Source organism: Chanodichthys erythropterus, chromosome 1 (genome assembly GCF_024489055.1).
Source record: "Chanodichthys erythropterus isolate Z2021 chromosome 1, ASM2448905v1, whole genome shotgun sequence".
Classification (NCBI taxonomy): domain Eukaryota; kingdom Metazoa; phylum Chordata; class Actinopteri; order Cypriniformes; family Xenocyprididae; genus Chanodichthys; species Chanodichthys erythropterus.
The window spans coordinates 36,004,114-36,030,502 of record NC_090221.1 but is presented as its reverse complement, the minus strand read 5'-3'; the positions used below and the strand labels follow the sequence as shown (position 1 = coordinate 36,030,502).

Genomic DNA, 26,389 nt, shown 5'->3' with positions numbered 1-26,389 from the left:
AATTCATTTGGTAACATTTTACAATAAGCAGAAGGGGTCTCTCAAAAAAAGAGCCAAAAAAAAAAATGCTTCCACAAACCAAGATATGGTGCAAAAGTCTCCATGTAAGTTTTTGTTGTTGTTTTTTTGTAATATTTATAAGCCACATCACATGAGCAAAATCCGTTTTCCGGAATATCAGCACATTTGCAAATGTGATATTAATTTTATACAACAATGTTTTACATTTTAGACACAATATTGTAAATATTGTCTGTTTTTCCTCTATTTTGCCAACAAAAAGAGTTCAAAAACAGTAGGGCCACACAGTAAAATGTGTTTACCTTATATTCTTACTATTTGTCATCATAAAGATCTTACTGTTTGTATTAAAAGCCCTAGTTACTCAAATTTCCCTTGTTAAGGTTACATGATTTGTTTGAGTGTCATGCAAGCCACATGACCACTGATGTCATTCAAGGCTTGGATTGAGAATTTTCTGATCGGCAGCCATCTTGATTTGCTGAAGACCTCAGTGCTGACAATAAAAATGGTATTTATATTGGACAGAAAATCTGATGAGAAGCTGAAGGACAGAGTGATGTCATCAAAATCATTAATCCATATTGGCAGAAATGAGACGCTAAATTGTGAATGCTTTTCTTCTAAAGGTGAATTTTGTCATTGTTTTGGCACACACTAGCTTATAATCTTAAAGGGGAGCTATTATGCATAATTCACTAGGTGTTTGAACAAATGTGTTGGCAGTGTGTGTACACAACCATCCTAACCCACTCCTTTTTAATCCCCATAAAAACATCAAGTCTCATAGAGCAAGCGTTTTCATTTTCTGTACAGTCTGACGTCACATTGCTCAGACCCCGCCCACAACCGCAGATGGACTCTGCCTTATTAGCATAGACCCCGCCCTGAGCGAGTTGTACGCTTTCTGCCATTGTCTCGTAAGCGATTGAGGTGTTTTGTTGTTGAATGCAAGAGTGAACATGAGTTTTCATTTACTCCTGACATCTGAGCCGCTGAAGACGCAGTGGATTTGTTTGATTTTTGTTCCACAGATCTAATATACACATGTAATTTCTGTCCCTGCTGTTAACATTCACATACATAACTGTGTTGGCAAACGGTGTGTTTTTGACAGTTTAAACAATAAGATATGAAAGAGAAGTTTGTCCAATACTCACACGAGGCGTGCTTTCTGACAGCCGGCTTTCTGTTCTTGTGCTTCAGGAATGATAAATGAGGAGTTTAAAGGTGCCCTAGAAACAGTTTTTTTTTTTACAATATAAGTCTAAGGTGTCTCCTGAATGTGTCTGTGAAGTTTCAGCTCAAAATACCCCATAGATTTTTTTTAATTAATTTTAACTGCCTATTTTGGGGCATCATTAACTATGCACCGATTTTGGCAGCGCCGCCCCTTTAAATCTCTCGCTCCCTGCCCCCCCCAAGCTCTCGACTATAATACAGTGCATAAAGTTTACACAGCTAATATAACCCTCAAATGGATCTTTACAAGATGTTCGTCATGCATGCGCCGGATCATGTGAGAATAGTATTTATTTGGATGTTTACATTTGATTCTGAATGAGTTTGATAGTGCTCCGTGGCTAAAGCTAACATTACACACTGTTGGAGAGATTTATAAAGAATGAAGTTGTGTTTATGAATTATATAGACTGCAAGTGTTTAAAAATGAAAATAACAATGGCTCTCGTCTCTGTGAATACAGTAAGAAACGATGGTAACTTTAACCACATTTAACAGTACATTAGCAACATGCTAACGAAACATTTAGAAAAACAATTTACAAATATCACTAAAAATATCATGATATCATGGATCATGTCAGTTATTATTGCTCCATCTGCCATTTTTCGCTATTGTCCTTGCTTGCTTACCTAGTCTGATGATTCAGCTGTGCACAGATCCAGACGTTAATACTGGCTGCCCTTGTGTAATGCCTTGAACATGAGCTGGCATTATGCAAATATTGGGGTCATACATATTAATGATCCCGACTGTTACGTAACAAATGAGATTTACACAAGGAGGAAACAATGGTGTTTGAGACTCACTGTATGCCTATTCCATGTACTGAACTCTTGTTATTCAACTATGCCAAGATAAATTCAATTTTTGATTCTAGGGCACCTTTTAAACTGATATAAACGCATGTAAATAAATTAATGATGAAGAACTGCAGTGTCCCTGAGTGAGGTCGCAATACAGATAATCAAAACAACACAGATGTTTTGTTGGTATTTGGCAGAGAATCCAATGCATGAGCTGTACAGGCTCCGCCGCCTTCTTGAAAGGGGGAGGGGAGCAGCAGCTCATTTGCATTTAAAGGCACATGCGTAAAAAAAGCATATTTTTGCATTTACTCAAAAAATGGGCATTTACAACATGGTATAATAAATGATTTGTGGGGCATGTTGAGCTAAAACTTCAAAGACATTCTGGGAGAATTATATTTTGCCCCTTTTTTTCCAAGATGTCCACTTTAAGGCACTTTAGCATTCATACTAAAAGCCAAAAAAAACTTCAATTTTGATTTCATGGGCACTTAAATCTTAATGTTAAATGAGACATTGTAAAGCATTACCATGTTTTATTTCTATTTAGCTTTAAATTATTTTATTTCAGTTTTAGTAACTTTAGTATTTTAAGTCAATTAGCAAATTAGCAAACAGTAATGCTGTCAAAAAGGCTTCCTGGATCAACTTTTTTTGAGACACACTACCAGAGAGGAAGTGACACGATTCCCCCCCCCCCACCACACACACACACACACGCACGAGTATTGAGAAACAAATGGCAAAAGACAAAAACCTTCATAACTATAATTCAAATGACTGTACATGACTTAAAACCACAGTAGAGATGCATTTAAGAAATGTAATGATCATTTACTCACCCTCACGCTGATCTAAACCTGTATAACTTCTGAAGGAGGATGAAAGGAGACATTTTATCTGCTATTTTCTCACTCCACAAACACATTCATTGACAACCTTGAATATAGTGCATGAGTTGTACGGACTAATTTTATAGCTTTCTGTCCAACATCTGCTTTCATTTTACAGAAGAGAGCAGCACTAACCAAATAATCAACAGAATTTAAATTAACTACGTGAAAAAAGTCAGTTTTGGTTTGACATTACGCAAAGCGCAAAAACCAGAAAATTTCATATTTTTTAAACTACTCTGAATGACTTTGCTTGCCTCATTACATATCAGATTGCCTCACCACACAAAGCAAAAAAAAAATTTGCAAAAAATTGTCAAACAGTGCAACTTCCCCACAGCAGCTCACACAAAACCGTTTTAATCAGACACTAAAACTCATTGTGAACACAACACTCAATGTAAAGTCACACTAATGTGCTCCCATACCAAACACATTCTAATAAATATAAAAAGGGCACACTTAATAGTGCACACAATACAATCTGATATGAAAATAAATACACTTTTTTAGGCAAATGTAGTTCAATCTTTTTTTACAACTCCCCATAATTCTGCATTATTTGATGGGCAGCGTTTCTAAGCGCTCTATATATGGCAGTGTCTGTAATATACAAATATACACACATCATTCACTCTCAGGTTAAGAAATCTCAACTCGCTCACACACAGGAGAGTTTCACTTCTCCACTCAACTAACTGCTTTGAGTCTTTTAAGCTGCTTGAATAGTGCTCGAGGTCTCAGGTCACTGGACGGGTTCTCAGGTCAAAGGGCACAGTTTTCTTCCTGTGTGGGGTCGCAGGAATTCTGCTCTCCGTTCCCTGCTGGCAGCTGCAGGAACTGCGGCAACTCCAGGTGCTCTTTGGTGAGTAAACCGCGCTGGTCATCCACTCGACTGCACTGGGCGCGGGTCAGCAGCTCGACGAGAACTGAGAGACAACAGATCAACAGATGAAGAGATCAGTTCTACTCTGTGCATTTAAGCTCATTTAAGGACATGCTCCTGCAGTGTTGCCATGTCCTCTTATTATAAGCGTTTGAGTTATTAAAGTGAGCAGGTGCAAGTTGAAAAGTTTGGTCTTGTTTTCAATATAAAGAACTTGGATTCATTTGCCTCTGTCTTTGGTTGCTGGAATATTACTTTGGTCAAAAATAGAGCATACCAAACACGATATGGCAGAACGTTGCTATGGTTACGATGGTGTCAATCATCACAGTTTCTGGAGTGAGTCGTTTTCCGTACACGCATAAAGATAATTAACAGGATTCACTCCCTTAGTCACATGAGTTTGTCACTCCTGAAACAGTACGTGGCCACTGTGTAGTAAACTAAAACCCTTCTGAAATTAAATGATAAAATGTGGAGTGATACGAAAGATAATGTCTTAATAATATATGTAAAATAATATATAAATATATATATATAAAAAACAAATAAAAATTAATAAAAATAAAAAGATCTAAAAATAAAATCAGAAAATACAATTAAAAAATATATAAATGGAAAAAAATATAAAGATATTAAAATTAATAATAAGATAAATAAAAAAAGATTTAGTAAAAAAAAAATATATAATATATATATATATATATATATATAATGATAAATATAAAAATATAAAGTAATATAGGCCTGGTTTCACAGACAGGGCTTAGACTAAGCTAGGATTAGGTCTTAGTTCAATTAGGATATTTAAGTAGCTTTAATAAACATGCCTTATTAAAAAAACATAATTGGTGTGCATCTTGAGACAAAACAATGGCTGACATATTTTAATATATTAGTGTAAGCTGCTTTGAGTTAAAACAGGTCAAACATGTATTTTAGTCTGGGACTAGCTTAAGCCTTGTCTGCGAAATTGGGGGATAAAGATCTAAAAATACAGTAATAATAATCAATCATGGTTGATAGTGCTTCTGGTGGTTCAACTGCACACTATTTTCTTTAGAAATCACTAGCTCAGGATGCATAACCAGCATGTTTATGTACAGCATCGTACAAGAGTCCTGCATTACCGTCCATCTCCTGGTGTTTTCTGGGTCTGGGGTTTGCTTTGGGTGTTGGTGAAGAGTCTTGAGTCTCCAAACCAACTAAAACACACAGATACACAGCAACAGTCTGATGAGTAAGGAAATGAGATCATTGGAAAGAGAGAAGCTGATTTCATGACAGTTAACACCTCCTCCATAATCCTATTTTTAAGGTCTGGTGTAATGTGGTGCTCAGCTCCACCTGAAGAGCTACAGCGAGAAAATGAGCTTTAAAACGCTGCTTTAAAGCCAGCGACGACCCCTGAGGTGGAGGATTCATTGGTGGAGGGCAAAAATACTGTGACAGGAAAGTACAACAAATCTAACGCAAACTGACACGAGAGAGACAGAGAGAGAGAAAAATCACGAGTGGTTTGCATAACTAAACTCAGACAGAGATCTGACTCTTGCAGAAAGATAATAGAAGTGGAAAAGCAAAGAAATAAAACAATTCATCATGTTGATGTAAGAGCTATATTTTCACATTTATGGAAGTTTATGCATTTAGTGCTTTTCCTTCCATTTGGTCAAACTCATCTGTTTATTTCGATTTGTGTTAAATTAACTTTTTAGTTTTGTAAAGACATTCAAAATTAGGTACAAATGACATCAGTCTACAAAATAAATGTACTAATTTAAATAATCTGAGCAGCTTTTGTCTGGTAATGCACATACATAAAAATACACAAATTAAATAAAATTTTAAATAATTATAATTAAATACATACTAATATATACATACTATATACTACATAATATATACATACTATATGCTATATAATATATACACACAATAATAAATTATTTATTACTTATGAATATATGTATTTTTAATTATATAAAGTGGAGATTATATATAGGCCCGGATTAAGAACACATTGGGCCCTGGGGCTATAGCAAAACCAAGGGCCCCCTTTCATATGATTGCCATGCCACAGTGTCTTGTACCACAAGAATTTTTTTTTTTTATTATTATTATTTTTATATTTTTTACAAATTTCATTTTATCAAATCATTTTATCCACTCTAAATATTCCATGCTATTTAACATATTTTAAAATACATTTAACATATAAAATATTTAACATTTTAAAATTGTATTGCATATATTGCTGACACAATAATTCTTTCCTCTGATTAACACAAAATAAACTACTTTGAAGAATGTGGGTAACCAAACAGTTGATGGTCCCCAGTGATTTCCACATTATATATATTTTTTTCCTACTATGGAAATGAATGGGGACCAGCAACTGTTTGGTTACCCACATTCTTCAAAATATTTTATTTTGTGTTCAACAGAAGAAAGAAACTCATTCAGGTTTAAAACAACTTGAAAGTGAGTATGTTTTGACAGGATTTTAATTTTTGGGGTGAACTATCCCTTTAAGGACAAGGGTCCGCTTGCTAAGTATTAGGATGCTGTCACTTTAAGACCTGCACGCATCCGATTTTCTAAACTCACTTCAGACATAACCAACTGTGTTTATGTAAACCTTTTGTGTATTTGACAGGATTATAGCGCAATCAGACGCGGAAGATGAAGTCCAGTAGTCAGGTGCTGTTTGATAGGCTTGGGTGTATGGGGTCAGAAAAAGCGCATCTCAGAACAGCACACGAATGACATGTTTAACTGGCAGGGCTTTAAAGCACATGCAAATAAAGAATTGATTGCAAATAAGTGCAGTGTCCTGTGAGTAACTCTACCGCTGTGTTAACGTGTGATGTGAATGTGTCGAGGACTCGAGGTCGAGTTGTACGGATGGAGGCACCAGAACTGCAACTGATAAAATGTGCTTCAAAGGCAGATAGTGGAGACAAGTCATACGACATTGGTGTTCTTTAAAAAACAGTAGGAAAGTTAATTCGGGATTTTTACACGGGTGATGATGAGAGAAAAACACTGACATTCTGAATTCAAACGGCAATAAAATCAATCGACTCGTCCCTGTAAATGTTGAAAACACCTTACGTTTTAATGAGAAACAATTACCATCCGAATAGGGCTTAACTCGTAATAAAAATAATAACTTGATGCAGCTGCTATCTCACCTTTTTCAACGTGTAAAGCACGCAGATCGGAGACGGTGTCGGTGGGTGAAGATACACGCGGGGTCTTCCACTGGCTCGGATGTTTTATGTGATCCGAAGCAGTTAGTTTTGTAATTTTTGCTGTAAGATTAGCATCCCTTTTCTCCCTTTCAAGCTTATTTTTCCTTTTTTGCGCACCACTATCACTTTAATCATTTTGAACACCAGCGAGGCTGAACAAGCAATAAAGGCCGATTTTCTAGTCTACATGCGATGCGATAGCATAACGCAAAGAGGCGTTTCCCGATGTCATGTCGCGAATTGTAAAGTGATTTTGATTGGACGGTGATTTATCAGTCAGGCACATTTTCCAATCATTTTTTCTTGTTATTTATTAGACACAAATCAACCACCTTTGACTTGTCAATCTCATTTCCTCCAGCCAATCACGGGCCCCCTCTACCCGCGGGCCCTGGGGCTTCAGCCCCACCTAGCCCTTATGTTAATCCGGCCCTGTATATCTGTATGTGTGGGTGTATATATATATCTGTATGTATAATATAATATATATATATATATATATCTGTATGTATAATTAATATATATATATATATATAATTTAAATTGATTTATATTTAAAAAATATAAATTATATTTTATTATATTTTATTTTATTATAATTAGAAGTATAATTATACAGTTATAATGATTTAGATTATTTATTTAAATGTTTATAATTATATTTAAATGAATATTTTTTTAAACAATTTTATTAATATTACACATATACATATATATATACATATATACATATATACATATACATATATATATATATATATATATATATATATATATATATATATATATATATATATATATATATATATATATATATATGATATTATAATATATATGATATATTATATATAATTATATTTATATTAATATAATATAAAATTATTATTTGTATATTATTATAAGTATAATTATACAAATATAATGATTGAAATATATTTTTTATTTTTTATTTAAATATTTAGAATTACTTTAATATTTTTTAAATTGAAATAATTATAATTAGACATTATTTTAATTATATCTAATTTATTGCTCATATAGTATGTTAGCATTTGTATTTTATTAAATAAACTGACATTGACAAATCAATTGACAACATAACGCACCTTTGACTTTGTCCAAACGCATAGTTTTGTTCGACAGACGAAACACATTGGTGCTCAGGTTTAGAGGTTCATCTGAGCCACTCTGGAATGAGAACACAAAGAAATAAAATCAGTTAATTATATTATATTTCAGTATCCTCACAACACTCTTCTTGTTGTTGTTCACAACGCCTCACATCAGTTTGTGAGTTAAGCAGAAATGCGTGGTTTACTCACCAGAGTAACCTGAACATCCTGTGGTCGCAGCTGGTGTTTCTGCAGGACGGTGGAAATCGCATCGCCCAAATTCTTGCTTGACTTTGCGATGATTCTGACCGTTCTTCCTAAAAACACAACCTCCAGCCTGTACACAAACACATGCCCAGATATGTTGACAGGGTTATTTCAGTAAGCTAAAACCATAAAAATTTGCAGTGTTTATTATAAACATTTTATCCATGCACATCATTTTTAAAATTCATGGTCCTCGTAATCTTGAATCAGAATAAATTCCCCTCCCTCTTGCAGCGACATTTCTTCTCTGATGATGAGGGCGGGGCAACCCGTCACTCACATGAGATCCACCAATAGCAAACCACAACCATCCAATCAATTCCCCACACACAAAATCAAGCCCCGCCCTACATTTGTTCTTGTTCCAGAAGCTGTTTCACTCAGATATGCATCACAATAGATATCAGACTAACTTCTGTTTCATGTGGACTTTAACAGGGGTAGGGAACAGTAAATATTTCAGTGTGAAACCCATTGTGTGACTCACGCAAAAGTAACTTTGAGTTCCAAAGTGAGCTGTTGATCTCCACACACAGAGCTGTCCTGATCCAGAGAAAGAGGCTGTCGAGAAGCAAACACACAGTATTCATCATCTTCACAAAAGCTACAGTATGTTTAGTAACTACGAGATGTTTTTTAGTAGTTCAGGGTCAGAATAAAGGCAGAAAATGACCTTGCACAACTAAATTATGACAGCTTCTGCAGCATGGCTTTACAAGTGGATGTTATGGAAGTTAAAAAATGAGACAGAACTGTAGAAAACTATGGACCCCCTCAAAGGACATGGTGATAAAAAAAAAAAAATTAAGACGCAAAACATTTTTTCCTTCATGTCCCTTTAGAGGCTCTGTAGAAAATGGCACCTTTAAAGGGGGGGGGTGTAATGCTATTTCATGCATTCTGACTTATTTACACTGTTAAAGAGATGCATTCTCATGCTAAACATGGCCAAAGTTTCAAAACACGAGTTGGACGTATGACAAAATATTTCTGTGCCAAATCCACTGCTTCCGGTTTCGGTACAGTATTCGTTTTTTTTTTTGTTTTTTTGTTTTTTTTTAAATGTGTCCTGTATGTGTCCAATGAAGTTTGTTTTTCCAGGACAGCAATGGAATTGTGCATGTATGTTTGTTTGTTCCCGGGATTTTGGTGATGAATAATTCGGACATTTACTTTACCTCATGCAAACACAATACTTTGATCAAATTGACGCATTTCTAACGCAGTATAGTGATGGTCGAAAACATTAAAATGAAGACATATTTAGGTGGGTCACCGAAGGACTGATGGAAGAGCTCATTTGTGTTGTGCACCGTTTTCAGACTCTTTGAGAAATTAGGTATTGTGCAATATAAGTTTTTTGACCTTGAATGCATGTAAACCTATTAGTTACATTAGGGGCGTTTTAACTAAAATTAAGATTAATAAATACCACAACAAATGCATTGCTCATTGTTAGTTCACATTAGTTAATGCTAGGATTGCACAGATACCAGTATCGGTATCGGGCCAATACCAAGCTCGTGTACTCATAAAAATACTTTTTTACATAACAACAATTATATATATTGGTAATTATGCCCTTCGATGGTTATTGGACATTGTGAAATTTGTTCTTTAAGTTTCTGACAAGCACATAAAAATTACTTTTTTCATTAGAGTAATAATGAAGAAACTGTCCTATATTCATTAGTTCACTCGCTGTGTTGTGCTTGGAAAACTGCAACATCAAAAAAAAAAATAAATAAATAAATAAATAGATGTATAGGTATCGGTATAGTATATTATCGGTGCTCGTACTCGGTCCTTAAAAAAATGGTATCGGTGCATGCCTAGTTAATGCAACTAATGTTAACTTGTGAGAACTTATTCTAAACCGTTACCACAATCTATTCACAGTCACGATGCTGGTTAGATAAACATGACCAGACAGACAAAGAAATTTGCAGACTGACCTTATCTTTGCCATGCAGGTAAATGAGGACGTCTTTCAGAGGAAAGCCTCTCTTCTCACACAGGCTGCTGAGCATGTCTCTGAGGGTCAGACCCGGTCTGGCAGGGGCCAAGCTGGCGGTCCCGTCCGGCAGATAGACGCAACAGTACTTATCTGCTGTAGGAGAACCAGAACTCAAGGCCTCCGGATCAGAGATGTTCACACTGCAGCGTCCATTCTGACAGAGAAAGAGACCTGTTGTTTTTTTTTTTCCATCTGAATAATACATCCTGAGATTTACAAGCAATTTAAATAGCTTTTTTCCATGTTCATCTTTCTTTAATGTGTAATGTTGCTGTTTGAGCATGAAAAAGTCCCTCCTGTGGGAGTTATTCTCTATATCAATGTTTCTGAACTCCCTGATACTATATTTGGTTTGGTGAAGATACCTCAGCTCGACCGTATCCAGAGACCAACTCCAAGCTGCTGTTAGACTTCACCGAGATCTGAGACTCTTTCCGAGACACCGTCACATGCTGGTACGACTGGTCAGCTGAGAAACACAGATGCTGTTAGTGTACAGTAGTTATGAACAGTTCACATTCAAAGGCAGATCACGCAAACAGAAAAACTGTGGGCATCACAGACATGAAACATGCATCTTCATAAGACCGAATATAGAGACATGCACTGCAAATATGTCCACAGAGATGCCACACACAGATAGAGAACTGCTGAGTAAGATGGTACCTCCCCATGAGCCTCTCTTCTCTAACCTCTTCTTCCTGTTGGTCTTGCTGTCTGATGAGGGCACTTTCAATTCAACGCTCTGTTCAAAGACACACAGAGTAACCTACATTTTAGGACTTGTTTCCACTGTGGTTCTCAGTCTGCTTACTCACTGACACGCCATCATATTCCCACGGTGGACTGACACTTTCTCACCCATTAGGCCCTTTTGAACATCTGCACTGCAAGCAATATACTCATATATGCTTCGGTGAGCAGAAGGGACCTTTGAATGGTAGTTTAATGAAAAACAAATGATCTAAAAGTAACTAAACATGTCTTTAAGGGATTTTTAAGTGCATTACCTTTCTGTTGCTAGGTGGCGTTGCACTCTTTTTGGACATTTTGCTTTTGGGCTCTGGGGTTCCAATGCTGGGAAGAGGACGACCCTCCACACAAGACACCATGCAGTTCTGGTACAGTGGAGAGCGAACAAACCGCGTGTAGCTGTCCATTTTCATTAGTTTAAAGATCTGCAGAAGGGGGAGAGAATGAACGTTACTGTAAATCATTAGAGATTTTCTTTGTACATGTACAGTCAAAACAATTAGTTTCATAATTACAGTTTAGAGTTACCTCAAGTGAAGCAGTTTTTGCCATGCCAGACTTATTCATTTGTTATGAATAATCTGATCTTTTGGTCCAAATTGCAAATAATTAAAAAACACAAATACCTTTAATTTCCTCAATTCTTTACAATACAAACCCTTTTTCATTAAATTTCCAGCCAAAATAACTATGTATATCATCATATGAATAATTTTATATCACAGTACTGGTATGTGATTTTTATCATCCCACCCACCCCTGGAGTGTACCTGTGCCTGTGCTTTATCGAACATGTCGGGTGTAGGCGTCTTCAAGGCGCTCTCTTCCAACTGGGCCGTATCGTCAATATTAACCGCATGCAGGGAGCTTTCAGAAAGAAAACTGTCGTAGATGGAGCGTGCCTCTTTCTTCAGCTGATGGGGGACATGTGTGATAGTTTTAGGGTGATATTTGCCTTTGATTTTCTCATTATGACTAAAGACTATATGATAGCTTGTTTCTTCCATGGGAAAAAAATAATAAAATTGGTAACTAATAAACTCGCAATTGCGAGAAATATTCAGAACTGTGAGCTATAAACTCATAAGTGCAAGAAATATTCAGAACTGAGCAATAAACTCGCAATTGCAATAAATAGTCAGAACTGAGTAAATTCTCGCAATTGTGAGATTCAGAACTGAGTAATAAACTCACCATTGCGAATAAGTCAGAACTGTGAGCTATAAACTCGCAATTGTGAAAAATAGTCAGAACAGAGTAATAAACTCGCAGTTGTGAGAAATATTCAGAACTGAGTAATAACCTCGCAATTGTGAGAAATATTCAGAACAGAGTAATAAACTCACAATTGTGAGAAATATTCAGAACTGAGTAAATTCTCGCAATTGTGAGAAATATTCAGAACTGAGAAATAAACTCACAATTGTGAGAAATATTCAGAACTGAGTAATAAACTCACAATTGTGAGAAATATTCAGAACTGAGTAATAAACTCGCAATTGTGAGAAATATTCAGAACAGAGTAATAAACTCACAATTGTGAGAAATATTCAGAACTGAGTAAATTCTCGCAATTGTGAGAAATATTCAGAACTGAGAAATAAACTCACAATTGTGAGAAATATTCAGAACTGAGTAATAAACTCACAATTGTGAGAAATATTCAGAACTGAGTAAATTCTCGCAATTGTGAGAAATATTCAGAACAGAGTAATAAACTCACAATTGTGAGAAATATTCAGAACTGAGTAATAAACTCACAATTGTGAGAAATATTCAGAACTGAGTAAATTCTCGCAATTGTGAGAAATATTCAGAACAGAGTAATAAACTCGCAATTGTGAGAAATATTCAGAACTGAGTAATAAACTCACAATTGTGAGAAATATTCAGAACAGAGTAATAAACTCGCAATTGTGAGAAATATTCAGAACTGAGAAATAAACTCACAATTGTGAGAAATATTCAGAACTGAGTAATAAACTCACAATTGTGAGAAATATTCAGAACTGAGTAAATTCTCGCAATTGTGAGAAATATTCAGAACAGAGTAATAAACTCACAATTGTGAGAAATATTCAGAACAGAGTAATAAACTCACAATTGTGAGAAATATTCAGAACAGAGTAATAAACTCGCAATTGTGAGAAATATTCAGAACAGAGTAATAAACTCACAATTGTGAGAAATATTCAGAACAGAGTAATAAACTCGCAATTGTGAGAAATATTCAGAACTGAGTAATAAACTCGCAATTGTGAGAAATATTCAGAACTGAATAAATTCTCGCAATTGTGAGAAATATTCAGAACTGAGTAATAAACTCGCAATTGTGAGAAATATTCAGAACAGAGTAATAAACTCACAATTGTGAGAAATATTCAGAACAGAGTAATAAACTCGCAATTGTGAGAAATATTCAGAACAGAGTAATAAACTCACAATTGTGAGAAATATTCAGAACAGAGTAATAAACTCGCAATTGTGAGAAATATTCAGAACTGAGTAATAAACTCGCAATTGTGAGAAATATTCAGAACTGAATAAATTCTCGCAATTGTGAGAAATATTCAGAACTGAGTAATAAACTCGCAATTGTGAGAAATATTCAGAACTGAGTAATAAACTCACAATTGTGAGAAATATTCAGAACTGAATAAATTCTCGCAATTGTGAGAAATATTCAGAACAATTGTGAGAAATATTCAGAACTGAGTAAATTCAGAAATATTCAGAACTGAGAAATAAACTCACAATTGTGAGAAATATTCAGTAATAAACTCACTGAGAAATATTCAGAACTGAGAAATAAACTCACTCGTAATAAACTCACAATTGTGTGAGAAATATTCAGAACTGAATAAATTCTCGCAATTGTGAGAAATATTCAGAACAGAGTAATAAACTCACAATTGTGAGAAATATTCAGAACAGAGTAATAAACTCACAATTGTGAGAAAAATTCACAACTGAGTAACAAACTCGCAATTGTGAGAAATATTCAGAACAGAGTAATAAACTCACAATTGTGAGAAATATTCAGAACTGAGTAATAAACTCACAATTGTGAGAAATATTCAGAACTGAGTAATAAACTCGCAATTGTGAGAAATATTCAGAACTGAGTAATAAACTCGCAATTGTGAGAAATATTCAGAACTGAGTAATAAACTCGCAATTGTGAGAAATATTCAGAACAGAGTAATAAACTCACAATTGTGAGAAATATTCAGAACAGAGTAATAAACTCGCAATTGTGAGAAATATTCAGAACAGAGTAATAAACTCACAATTGTGAGAAATATTCAGAACAGAGTAATAAACTCGCAATTGTGAGAAATATTCAGAACTGAGTAATAAACTCGCAATTGTGAGAAATATTCAGAACTGAGTAATAAACTCACAATTGTGAGAAATATTCAGAACTGAGTAATAAATCAAATAAACTCGCAATTGTGAGAAATATTCAGAACTGAGTAATAAACTCGCAATTGTGAGAAATATTCAGAACTGAGTAATAAACTCACAATTGTGAGAAATATTCAGAACTGAATAAATTCTCGCAATTGTGAGAAATATTCAGAACAGAGTAATAAACTCACAATTGTGAGAAATATTCAGAACTGAGTAAATTCTCGCAATTGTGAGAAATATTCAGAACTGAGAAATAAACTCACAATTGTGAGAAATATTCAGAACTGAGTAATAAACTCACAATTGTGAGAAATATTCAGAACTGAGAAATAAACTCACAATTGTGAGAAATATTCAGAAATGAGTAATAAACTCACAATTGTGAGAAATATTCAGAACTGAGTAATAAACTCACAATTGTGAGAAATATTCAGAACTGAGTAATAAACTCGCAATTGTGTGAAGTATTCAGTAATGAGTAGTAAAATCGCAATTGTGAGAAATATTCAGAACTGAGTAATAAACTCACAATTGTGAGAAATATTCAGAACTGAGTAATAAACTCACAATTGTGAGAAATATTCAGAACTGAGTAATAAACTCGCAATTGTGAGAAATATTCAGAACAGAGTAATAAACTCGCAATTGTGAGAAATATTCAGAACTGAGTAATAAACTCACAATTGTGAGAAATATTCAGAACTGAGAAATAAACTCACAATTGTGAGAAATATTCAGAACTGAGTAATAAACTCACAATTGTGAGAAATATTCAGAACTGAGAAATAAACTCACAATTGTGAGAAATATTCAGAAATGAGTAATAAACTCACAATTGTGAGAAATATTCAGAACTGAGTAATAAACTCACAATTGTGAGAAATATTCAGAACTGAGTAATAAACTCGCAATTGTGAGAAATATTCAGAACAGAGTAATAAACTCGCAATTGTGAGAAATATTCAGAACTGAGTAATAAACTCACAATTGTGAGAAATATTCAGAACTGAATAAATTCTCGCAATTGTGAGAAATATTCAGAACAGAGTAATAAACTCGCAATTGTGAGAAATATTCAGAACTGAGTAATAAACTCACAATTGTGAGAAATATTCAGAACTGAGTAATAAACTCACAATTGTGAGAAATATTCAGAACTGAGAAATAACCTCACAATTGTGAGAAATATTCAGAACTGAGAAATAACCTCGCAATTGTGAGAAATATTCAGAACTGAGTAATAAACTCGCAATTGTGAGAAATATTCAGAACAGAGTAATAAACTCACAATTGTGAGAAATATTCAGAACTGAGTAATAAACTCACAATTGTGAGAAATATTCAGAACTGAGTAATAAACTCACAATTGTGAGAAATATTCAGAACTGAGTAATAAACTCGCAATTGTGAGAAATATTCAGAACTGAGTAATAAACTCACAATTGTGAGAAATATTCAGAACTGAGTAATAAACTCACAATTGTGAGAAATATTCAGAACTAAGTAATAAACTCGCAATTGTGAGAAATATTCAGAACAGAGTAATAAACTCACAATTGTGAGAAATATTCAGAACTGAGTAATAAACTCACAATTGTGAGAAATATTCAGAACTGAGTAATAAACTCGCAATTGTGAGAAATATTCAGAACTGAGTAATAAACTCGCAATTGTGAGAAATATTCAGAACAGAGTAATAAACTCACAATTGTGAGAAATATTCAGAACAGAGTAATAAACTCACAATTGTGAGAAATATTCAGAACTGAGTAATAAACTCACAATTGTGAGAAATATTCAGAACTGAGTAATAAACTCACAATTGTGAGAAATATTCAGAACTGAGTAATAAACTCGCAATTGTGAGAAATATTCAGAACTGAGTAATAAACTCGCAACTGTGAGAAATATTCAGAACAGAGTAATAAACTCACAATTGTGAGAAATATTCAGAACAGAGTAATAAACTCACAATTGTGAGAAATATTCAGAACTGAGTAATAAACTCACAATTGTGAGAAATATTCAGAACAGAGTAATAAACTCACAATTGTGAGAAATATTCAGAACTGAATAAATTCTCGCAATTGTGAGAAATATTCAGAACAGAGTAATAAACTCACAATTGTGAGAAATATTCAGAACAGAGTAATAAACTCACAATTGTGAGAAATATTCAGAACTGAGTAATAAACTCACAATTGTGAGAAATATTCAGAACTGAGAAATAAACTCACAATTGTGAGAAATATTCAGAACAGAGTAATAAACTCACAATTGTGAGAAATATTCAGAACTGAGTAATAAACTCGCAATTGTGAGAAATATTCAGAACTGAGTAAATTCTCACAATTGTGAGAAATATTCAGAACAGAGTAATAAACTCACAATTGTGAGAAATATTCAGAACTGAGAAATAACCTCGCAATTGTGAGAAATATTCAGAACTGAGTAATAAACTCGCAATTGTGAGAAATATTCAGAACTGAGTAAATTCTCGCAATTGTGAGAAATATTCAGAACTGAGTAATAAACTCACAATTGTGAGAAATATTCAGAACTGAGTAAATTCTCGCAATTGTGAGAAATATTCAGAACTGAGTAAATTCTCGCAATTGTGAGAAATATTCAGAACTGAGAAATAACCTCGCAATTGTGAGAAATATTCAGAACTGAGTAATAAACTCGCAATTGTGAGAAATATTCAGAACTGAGTAAATTCTCGCAATTGTGAGAAATATTCAGAACTGAGTAATAAACTCACAATTGTGAGAAATATTCAGAACTGAGTAAATTCTCGCAATTGTGAGAAATATTCAGAACTGAGTAAATTCTCGCAATTGTGAGAAATATTCAGAACTGAGTAAATTCTCACAATTGTGAGAAATATTCAGAACAGAGTAATAAACTCGCAATTGTGAGAAATATTCAGAACCGAGTAATAAACTCACAATTGTGAGAAATATTCAGAACCGAGTAATAAACTCACAATTGTGAGAAATATTCAGAACTGAGTAATAAACTCATAATTGTGAGAAATATTCAGAACTGAGTAATAAACTCGCAATTGTGAGAAATATTCAGAACTGAGTAAATTCTCGCAATTGTGAGAAATATTCAGAACTGAGTAATAAACTCACAATTGTGAGAAATATTCAGAACTGAGTAAATTCTCGCAATTGTGAGAAATATTCAGAACTGAGTAAATTCTCGCAATTGTGAGAAATATTCAGAACAGAGTAATAAACTCGCAATTGTGAGAAATATTCAGAACAGAGTAATAAACTCGCAATTGTGAGAAATATTCAGAACCGAGTAATAAACTCACAATTGTGAGAAATATTCAGAACTGAGTAATAAACTCGCAATTGTGAGAAATATTCAGAACTGAGTAAATTCTCACAATTGTGAGAAATATTCAGAACAGAGTAATAAACTCGCAATTGTGAGAAATATTCAGAACCGAGTAATAAACTCACAATTGTGAGAAATATTCAGAACCGAGTAATAAACTCACAATTGTGAGAAATATTCAGAACTGAGAAATAACCTCGCAATTGTGAGAAATATTCAGAACTGAGTAATAAACTCACAATTGTGAGAAATATTCAGAACTGAGTAATAAACTCACAATTGTGAGAAATATTCAGAACTGAGAAATAACCTCACAATTGTGAGAAATATTCAGAACTGAGAAATAACCTCGCAATTGTGAGAAATATTCAGAACTGAGTAATAAACTCGCAATTGTGAGAAATATTCAGAACTGAGTAATAAACTCGCAATTGTGAGAAATATTCAGAACTGAGTAATAAACTCACAATTGTGAGAAATATTCAGAACAGAGTAATAAACTCACAATTGTGAGAAATATTCAGAACTATGAGCTATAAACTCGTAATTTGCAAAAAATAGTCAGAACTGAGTTATAAACTCACAATTGTGAGAAATAGAACTATGAAAACCTCACAAAAAAGTGAGAATTGTAAGATATAAACTCGCAATTGCAGGAAATAGAGCTTTGAGAAACTCATAATAAAAAAATAGTAAAGAAAAAAAAAAAAAAAAAAAAAAGAATTCCACCTTTACACAATTGCAAGTTTATAAACTCGCCAAATATAATTAAGCACTTGAGTTTTTTTCCCCTCAGAAATGTGAGATTCTCATAAATTGAGTTATAAAGTTACAATTGCCTTATCTACTTTTTGTTCCGTGGCAGAAACAATCTTCCATCATACAGTCAGAGCATACAGAGAACAATTAAAGATGCAGATGACAAACATTCCAAAAAGGCCACTTCTAGCAAATACACAATGCTGGGATGGAATGGAGCCTACTGGTTTATAAGCAGGACTACTAACACAACGAAAGATCTCTTATCTGTCTTTATTGTTTAATGGCATCATAAACTTATTACCTAGACTAGACAAGTCCACTGAAGTAACCTGTTTTTTCCTCAAAGGCACAATGACTCAATTCTTTCAGAATCAAACCAGCAACCTTCTAATTCCAAGCTATGACTTTTACCCACCAGATTGAGCTCAGGGTCAAACCATTAAATAAGGTGCAAGTTCCTGTTTTACACTAAGATCAAGCAATCTTGTGCAACATTCTAGTTTTGTTTCATTGCATCACTTGCTTATAGGAGTGTTATGCAGAGCGAGTCTGCTATTGTGCCTGTGAAAGATAGTTTAGATACCCGAGATAGCTTCAAGAAGACTGTCCTGCCCTACTCGTTTGAGTTAGTGTCTGCAAAAAATGCTGAAGTGCAATTAATAAGACGCCGTGCATTTTACATGACTGCAATATCTACACATTCAATATACACACACATTTCTTACTCATTTTATGTTAAAATGTATATTCAAAAATCCAAAAATTTCTTGGATTTAATGGGATTTTTCCCCCTTTTTAAAATGAGATTTTCAATTCCCATACTAATATAAAAAGTCTTTGCATACCTCTTCCAATCTCGTAGGCGGGATTTTCTTGAACTTTTCACAGGCTTGGTAGAAGAGGATATTCTCGGCACTCACCTCTGATTTGAGAAACTCCTGTGAGAAAAACCAACACACTTCAAAGATTCATACATGCAATTTAAAGAAGCTCTAGCTGTAAATTATGTGTCTTCCTTTCGACCAGTACCTTTGTGAAGTTAACTGCTTGGACTTGAGTAAAAAAGTCTAAATTTTATTATGCTAATGCATACTGCCAAATGACATTAAAAAAAAAAAGTGTTATTTTTATTTTACAGTATATCAGACAAAAAGTGAAATCCATATCTCTTGTAACATATCTCTAATAGCACACCTTCAACAAGCTGTATGAGTTTCTTACACCGGGAACACCACAAGTCGACACCATGACTAAAAGTTTGCCAAGAAGTATTTCCTACTAAAACACTGCAGCCTTATTTCTCTAGTCAGCCTTTCTACTGCTTAGGCAGCCAAGTTTATTGACAGTCCATTTTGCTAGCAGCAATGTATCTCTTTAACCTTAAGGTTAGAGGTTTCTTGATATCATTAACTCCCATAAAGATACAGACAAGTCAAGTCAAATTTTTTATCTGCAAAAAAAATGCTAAAGTCTAATTAAATCACTATTAAATCGTGGCGCTAATCGCCACTTTTCACAATACACATTTCTTTTAAAGCAGCTTTACAGACAATAATGTTTATAATAACTTAACATCGGCAGATTAGCAGATTAGAGCCGGATGGTAATATATAGTTACATTTTGTGACAATACAATCAATTCAAGTATGTGAATAAATAGGAGTGCATTAAGAAGCTATTGCACTAAACAGTGTTGTGGTAAGATGTCTGAAAACTTACGGTAAAGTATCGCACACCGACATGGTCTTCAAGCAGCCGTTCGAAACACACCGCCCAGCTGACCACCCGACTGGCTGGACCATCAGCGCCCTGACCACCACCTGACCTGCTTGAGCTCTCTGATAGGCTGGAGCTGCTGCCACAGCTGGATAACTTGAGGTTTAGCTCTGTACAGAAATACAAGGGTGAATTGAGTGATAGACATGATGCACTGGGTGACACACATGTGACTGCATCACAAGACTGATGTCGCAGCAAGTTCTGCAGTAGGCCTGTCGCCATTATTCATTAACTGTACGATTTTGGTCTAATTGCACTGCAAGATAACTGCAAGGATTGGCATCCAAATAAGCGATGTTTCAGCGCTTATAGAAATGGCATCAAATGTACAATGTCATGTCTACTTTTCTGGTGAAAGAATAAAGAATAAAATAAAAAAAAATTATACAAGGTTTGTGGACTTCATCAGAATGCATAACATAACATAATAACAACATAACAACATAACACACCACAACACCACCACAACACCACCACAACACCAACACAACACAACACAACACAACACAACACAACACAACACAACACAACACAACACAACACAACACAACACAACACAACACAACACAACACAACACAACACAACACAACATTTTTAAATGCATTATAGTGAATCATATAGGCCTATTTTATAATGTTTATTATTAGGGATGTAACGATATTATCAATATCGTGGTATCGCGATAGCAAAATTGTCTCTATATCATTGTGGTCACACAACTGTGTGAAACAATGTGTTTTCCAGACAAAGAGTATTTTTTTAGCCCAGTGGAGCAGAACGAAGGGAAGTGGTAACTAGGGTTAGGAACTGAGAACCAGTTCCTATCCAGAACGAAGTGCTTATCCTTTAACAGAGTCTCACCTCATGAAGATTGTAATAATGAATGCACTGTAAAGCCCTCGAACTACTCATATATCAATGCAGAGAGAGAGAGAAAAGATTGCGTTCTCGATTTCATCACGGATACAATCGAATTCCTAAATGACAATGATTTACCTGTGTAGGCTATATTAAACCTTTGAATAAAAATAAAAAGATTGTATATGATTGCAGATTTGAAACAGTATCATTATTTCTGTTAGAAATATTCCAATTATCACAGAAATATACAAAAGTTTATTATTCAGATAAACACTGATTTCTACGCTATAGGGCTGAACGATTTTGGAAAATCTAATTGCGATTATTTTTACCAATATTGCGATTGTGATTTAATGTGTGATTATTTTGTAAGCTCTTTATCTTCTGTATTATTCAACAAAGATAAGCAATAAATCATTCTAGGGGTGGAAATTTTTAGGCACCTCACAATTCAGTTCTGATTCTGAGAGCCGATTCTTGATCTTTTATTCTTATTGATTAGTCTTATTAATAAAACTTATTTAAATTACATATGTAATAAGTACTTTTTTAAATAATTACACATTAAAAGTTGAATTAAAACAATTGCATGTTAATAATTTTGAATAAATTAATATAAGACAGGGCTTAATCAGGATTAGGCCTTAGTTTAATTAGGATATCTAAGTAGGTTTTATAAACGTGCCTAAGAAAAAAAAACATTACTGGTGTGCATCTTGAGACAAAACATTGGCATTGATATATTTTAAGATCTGTCAGTGCAAGCTGCTTTCAGTTAAGACAGCTCAAACATGCATTTTAGTCTGGGACTAGCTTAAGCCTTGTCTGCGAAACCAGGGAAAAAGCTACTAAATAAAAAAAAGAGGGAAAAAACAAAACAAAAAACAACACCACCATTACAAGCAATAAACAAACCATGCTTTCAGTATTTAAAAGTATCTGATTTTCTTTCAAGAGCTGTGATTTCTCTCTTTCTCAGCTTTACCATTTATTATTGATGCATTCACTGATACACGTATCTCTTTTGAAATATAAGATGTTGTTAGTCAGTTTTGTCTTAAGGGATCAAACAGGACAGTGTTTACTGTACATTAATTTGGCATCATAAAAGCATTTTGAGATGCAAGTATATTTAACCACTTAAAAGGAGTCACGCTCAGTCGCATGACCGAGCATTCTTCAAAGCGTAAATCAGCATTTGAAATGGACATAACATAACTAAGGCAGTGTACTGTACAACACAATATTAGATAGATTAAACAAACTGTGCTTTCCTGTAGGCCAGGCATATACATAGTGTGCCAAGTTGATGCTACCTCTACAGACTGCTTAACACTCTCTCGTGTCACGTGACGAATGTAAATCGCAGCCTTTGCAGTTAAAAATAATAATAAATTGTCGCAGTGCAATATTATCGCAAATGTGATTAATCATTCAGCCCTACTACATTACCGATCAAAACAGAAATCATCACCTTTTGAAAGTGCTTCAAATAATGACTATCGATCACACTGTTACGCCACTAGGTGGCAACAGATTACTGTTAAAATGGCATCTATCACCGAATCATTCTTTCAGAAACAAGTGAAGTCTTTATGAATCCAACTTACAAAAATATTCAGTATCACCTGTCTGGATCTTACAGGTGTTCAAGCATTTTATTTGTGTTGAATTTGTGGGAACACTTTACAATAAGGTTCATTTGTTAACATTAATGTATTAACATGAACTAACCATGAGCAATACATTTGTTACTGTATTTGTTCATCTTTGTTAATGTTAGTTAATAAAATCCAGCTGTTCATCAACTAATGAACCTTACTGTAAAGCGTTAGTGAATTAACGAAAATTAATGAATTAATGAAATTAATGAAAACACTACACTGGAAGTTACCGTTTCAAACGGAGTCTTTTTTTTTTTGTTAATATCACAATAAATATCATATTGTGGGCTTTATATCGAGGTATTATCATACCGTGAGATTTTGATATTGTTACTTCCTTAATTATTATATTACACAGTAGTGGCCAAAAGTGATGTCCAGAGGGGATTTTTGTTTTTATGACCACACAAGTTTCATTAAATGATCTAAGTATGAGGAAAATACTTTATATTTTTAAAAATATTTTAAAGGAAGGAAAAACTAAATGCTAAACCTTGTTAAGGCATTTATCTGACTGAATTATTTGGCAAAAAAAAGCTAACTACAGCTACAGCTTTTATTTTTACAATGCAAAAAAACATGCATAGAAAAACAAAAAGCTCACAGGAAAAAACATACACTGACTACATAATCAGTTATTTATATTTGGTTCTCTATTTTTGCGATTGTTGAAAATTTGTAACTCTATTACAGCCTGGCCAAAAAAAAATGTCAGCACAATTTTTGGCCACTACTGTTTATTATTATTTCACGTATTAGGCTTATGACATGAACAAAACAGAATTAAACTGTTAATCGCAATTATTTATATGACAATGAATTGTGAGCACAACATTCATGATGGTGACAGCCATGCTTATTCTACAATTTAAAGAAACGAAACTTACCGCCATCAGAAACTGCCTGGGTCTGCAAGAGCAAACAAACACACACAATCAGTCTACCATGAAATCAATGGGCCCTGTAATATCAGTCATGAATTAAAGCAAGGAATACATCACAGGAAATAACATTTTAACAGCTGCATGTTTTTTTTCTCAGCTCACACAGGAAATGGGTGTGTTCAGCATTAAAGGTTCATTCGAAGACATGACATGGCTCTTCAGACAACATGTCACATTGGAGCAAGGTGTTAATAGTGAGGTTTGCTTTCAACTGACCCTCTCTGCAACACGTCTGTGGGATTGAAAGTCTCATTGCCATGGAAACAATCCGGAAACCTGATTGAGAAATGCTAATTTTCTCTGTGGCTCAACGTGCATTTGTTTTTTCTTCTTCATATCCACAGGTCTAGCAAGCTACTGAAATAAAGTCACACCATACATGTTTTTATAAGAAGCCAATTATAATTATTGCAGACTAACCTGTAAGCCTATATAAAAATAGAAAATAAAATTAAAAAATAAGGTTTCAAAAGAGGGTTATCTAAATAAGGACATTTATTACACTACAGCCTAAACCTAAAAGAAAATTTTACCTGTTGAATTTTTTGTATTATTTTTCTTTTCTTTCTTACATTTATAAAGTTGGCAGACACTTTCATCCAAAGCAACTTAAACTGCATTCATGCTATAATTTTATCAGTTCATGCATTCCCCAGGAATTGAACCCGTGACCTTGGTGTTATGAGCGCCAGTTAATACAATGCCTTTGAAGACATCCCTAGAGTTGTTCAAAAGTAATCTGATCGCATTTCAGATTAGATCAAATCTTGAAAATTCTGAAATCAAATTAGACCACAAAATCCAATATTGGTTTTGATCTGGATCAAATTGTCAATGTGTGTTGTTCGGGAATAAATAAATAAATAAATATAAATTTATATTTTATGTTTTATATATATTTTAAAAGATATAAATAAAATATATTTAAAATATATATATATATAATAATAAAATATTATAAAATAATTATATATATATTTTTTTTTAACCATAAAACAATGCCCCGAACAGCTGTCAGAAAACAAAAATATTATATTTAATTTTTAGTGGTTTTTTTTTGTTTTTTGTTTTTTTAAATCACTCACTGTATATAAATTACATTGCCACAATCAAAGATGAAAAACTGCATCCTTTATTGAACATATTTGTTTATTTTAGTTGTGGGTCACATGAGGGGCTACAGAAAACCTAAAGGGACATGGTGATGGGATAAAAAACTAATTTTAATGCTTTTATGTTCTCTTACAAATTTTGAATTCACTCTCAAAACTTGAGAGTTCTTCGTGAATGAACGCCAAGTTTCTTGGGGGAGCACAAAAGCATTAAAATATATGATTACTATCCCATTTCATATTTCTTTCCGTCACCATGTCCCTTTAATGCCTCTGTAGGGGTCTGATTGTTTAAAGGAATTGAAAATGGAAGGGGATGTTTGCTTATTTATGTTGTCTTCATATAAAACACTTAAAGTGACCCACACTGACTCTTTCACCTGTTGTTCTTTAATAGTATTCTACATTGTGAAATATGACCCCGTTTAGAGCACTAGTACTCTGGATTTGCTAATCTGAAAAGGTGTGAATCTGGATCGGGGGATCCAATCCAACTGCTTTGAAAAAAACGGCACAAAAGTAAGATGGATTACCAGATCCTGGATAGCAAAACAGATTTAACTTTTTGAAAAACTGGACCCTGGACTAGTCAAACAAGATAACCAGAAGAAAACATATGTAATGTAACAACAACAACACATATTAACAGTATTAATATACAAAATATTAATCATATTTGCCCTTGAAGCAATTTCATCAACTTCTAGGGACAATTTTGTCCAAAATTAAACATTTTGCAAACACAAAGTCCTCTCTGACTCTGTGGATGGAAAACGGACCAGGACACAAGCCAACAGAAGAAAACATCTGTACTGAATCAACAGCAACACATCAGAGATTCCTCAGAGCAAACGGCCTGCTTTGCCAGAAGCTGAATTTTGCAGCGGTCAGCCACTTTCTGGACTAAATATCTCGTTGAAATTGTAATTCTGATGCAAGGTTAAACACATGATCGTGATCCCACAATAAAGCAACTCTTGCCACACACACACACCCATCAAAACGAGCCAATCAGTGAAGCAGCAGAAGAGCCAGAAACAGGCCTGAACCCAACTCACCATCTGACCCGCTGGCACTGCCAGAGTCTTCATCGTCTTGGACATGGCCACATCAGGATTGGGACGAGCGTGCCCGCACTGAGGATGTCTCTCTCTAAACTGCTTCCCTCTACAGCTACGCTGCCTGCCAACCCTCTTTCTTACAGCTCTGTCACTTCCTGTTTGAAAGGGAAGTCCTACCAT

General features: G+C 34.2%; 1 protein-coding gene across 1 annotated transcript; it reads right to left on the bottom strand.

Annotated features, from left to right (window-relative positions):
* rgs14a (regulator of G protein signaling 14a) lies at window positions 1–26,389 on the bottom strand. The gene is made up of 14 exons (XM_067393354.1): window positions 26,207–26,389; window positions 23,980–24,001; window positions 20,507–20,673; window positions 19,633–19,725; window positions 12,028–12,171; window positions 11,515–11,682; window positions 11,171–11,249; window positions 10,870–10,973; window positions 10,443–10,658; window positions 8,975–9,048; window positions 8,431–8,557; window positions 8,215–8,296; window positions 4,982–5,056; window positions 1–3,894 (listed from the first exon to the last, which is right to left on the bottom strand). The coding sequence occupies exons 1-14, from the start codon at window positions 26,387–26,389 to the stop codon at window positions 3,731–3,733; spliced, it is 1,698 nt and encodes a 565-aa protein (XP_067249455.1). The 3' UTR covers window positions 1–3,730.

Bases quoted from the DNA above. Each gene is read 5' to 3' on its own strand.
- rgs14a (XM_067393354.1), bottom strand. From the start codon at position 26,389: ATGGTAGGACTTCCCTTTCAAACAGGAAGTGACAGAGCTGTAAGAAAG. The intron at 11,250-11,514 runs GTAATGCACTTA...GTCTTTGAACAG, and splicing joins CGCCACCTAGCAACAGAAAG to AGCGTTGAATTGAAAGTGCC. The intron at 10,974-11,170 runs GTACCATCTTAC...TGTGTTTCTCAG, and splicing joins GAAGAGAGGCTCATGGGGAG to CTGACCAGTCGTACCAGCAT.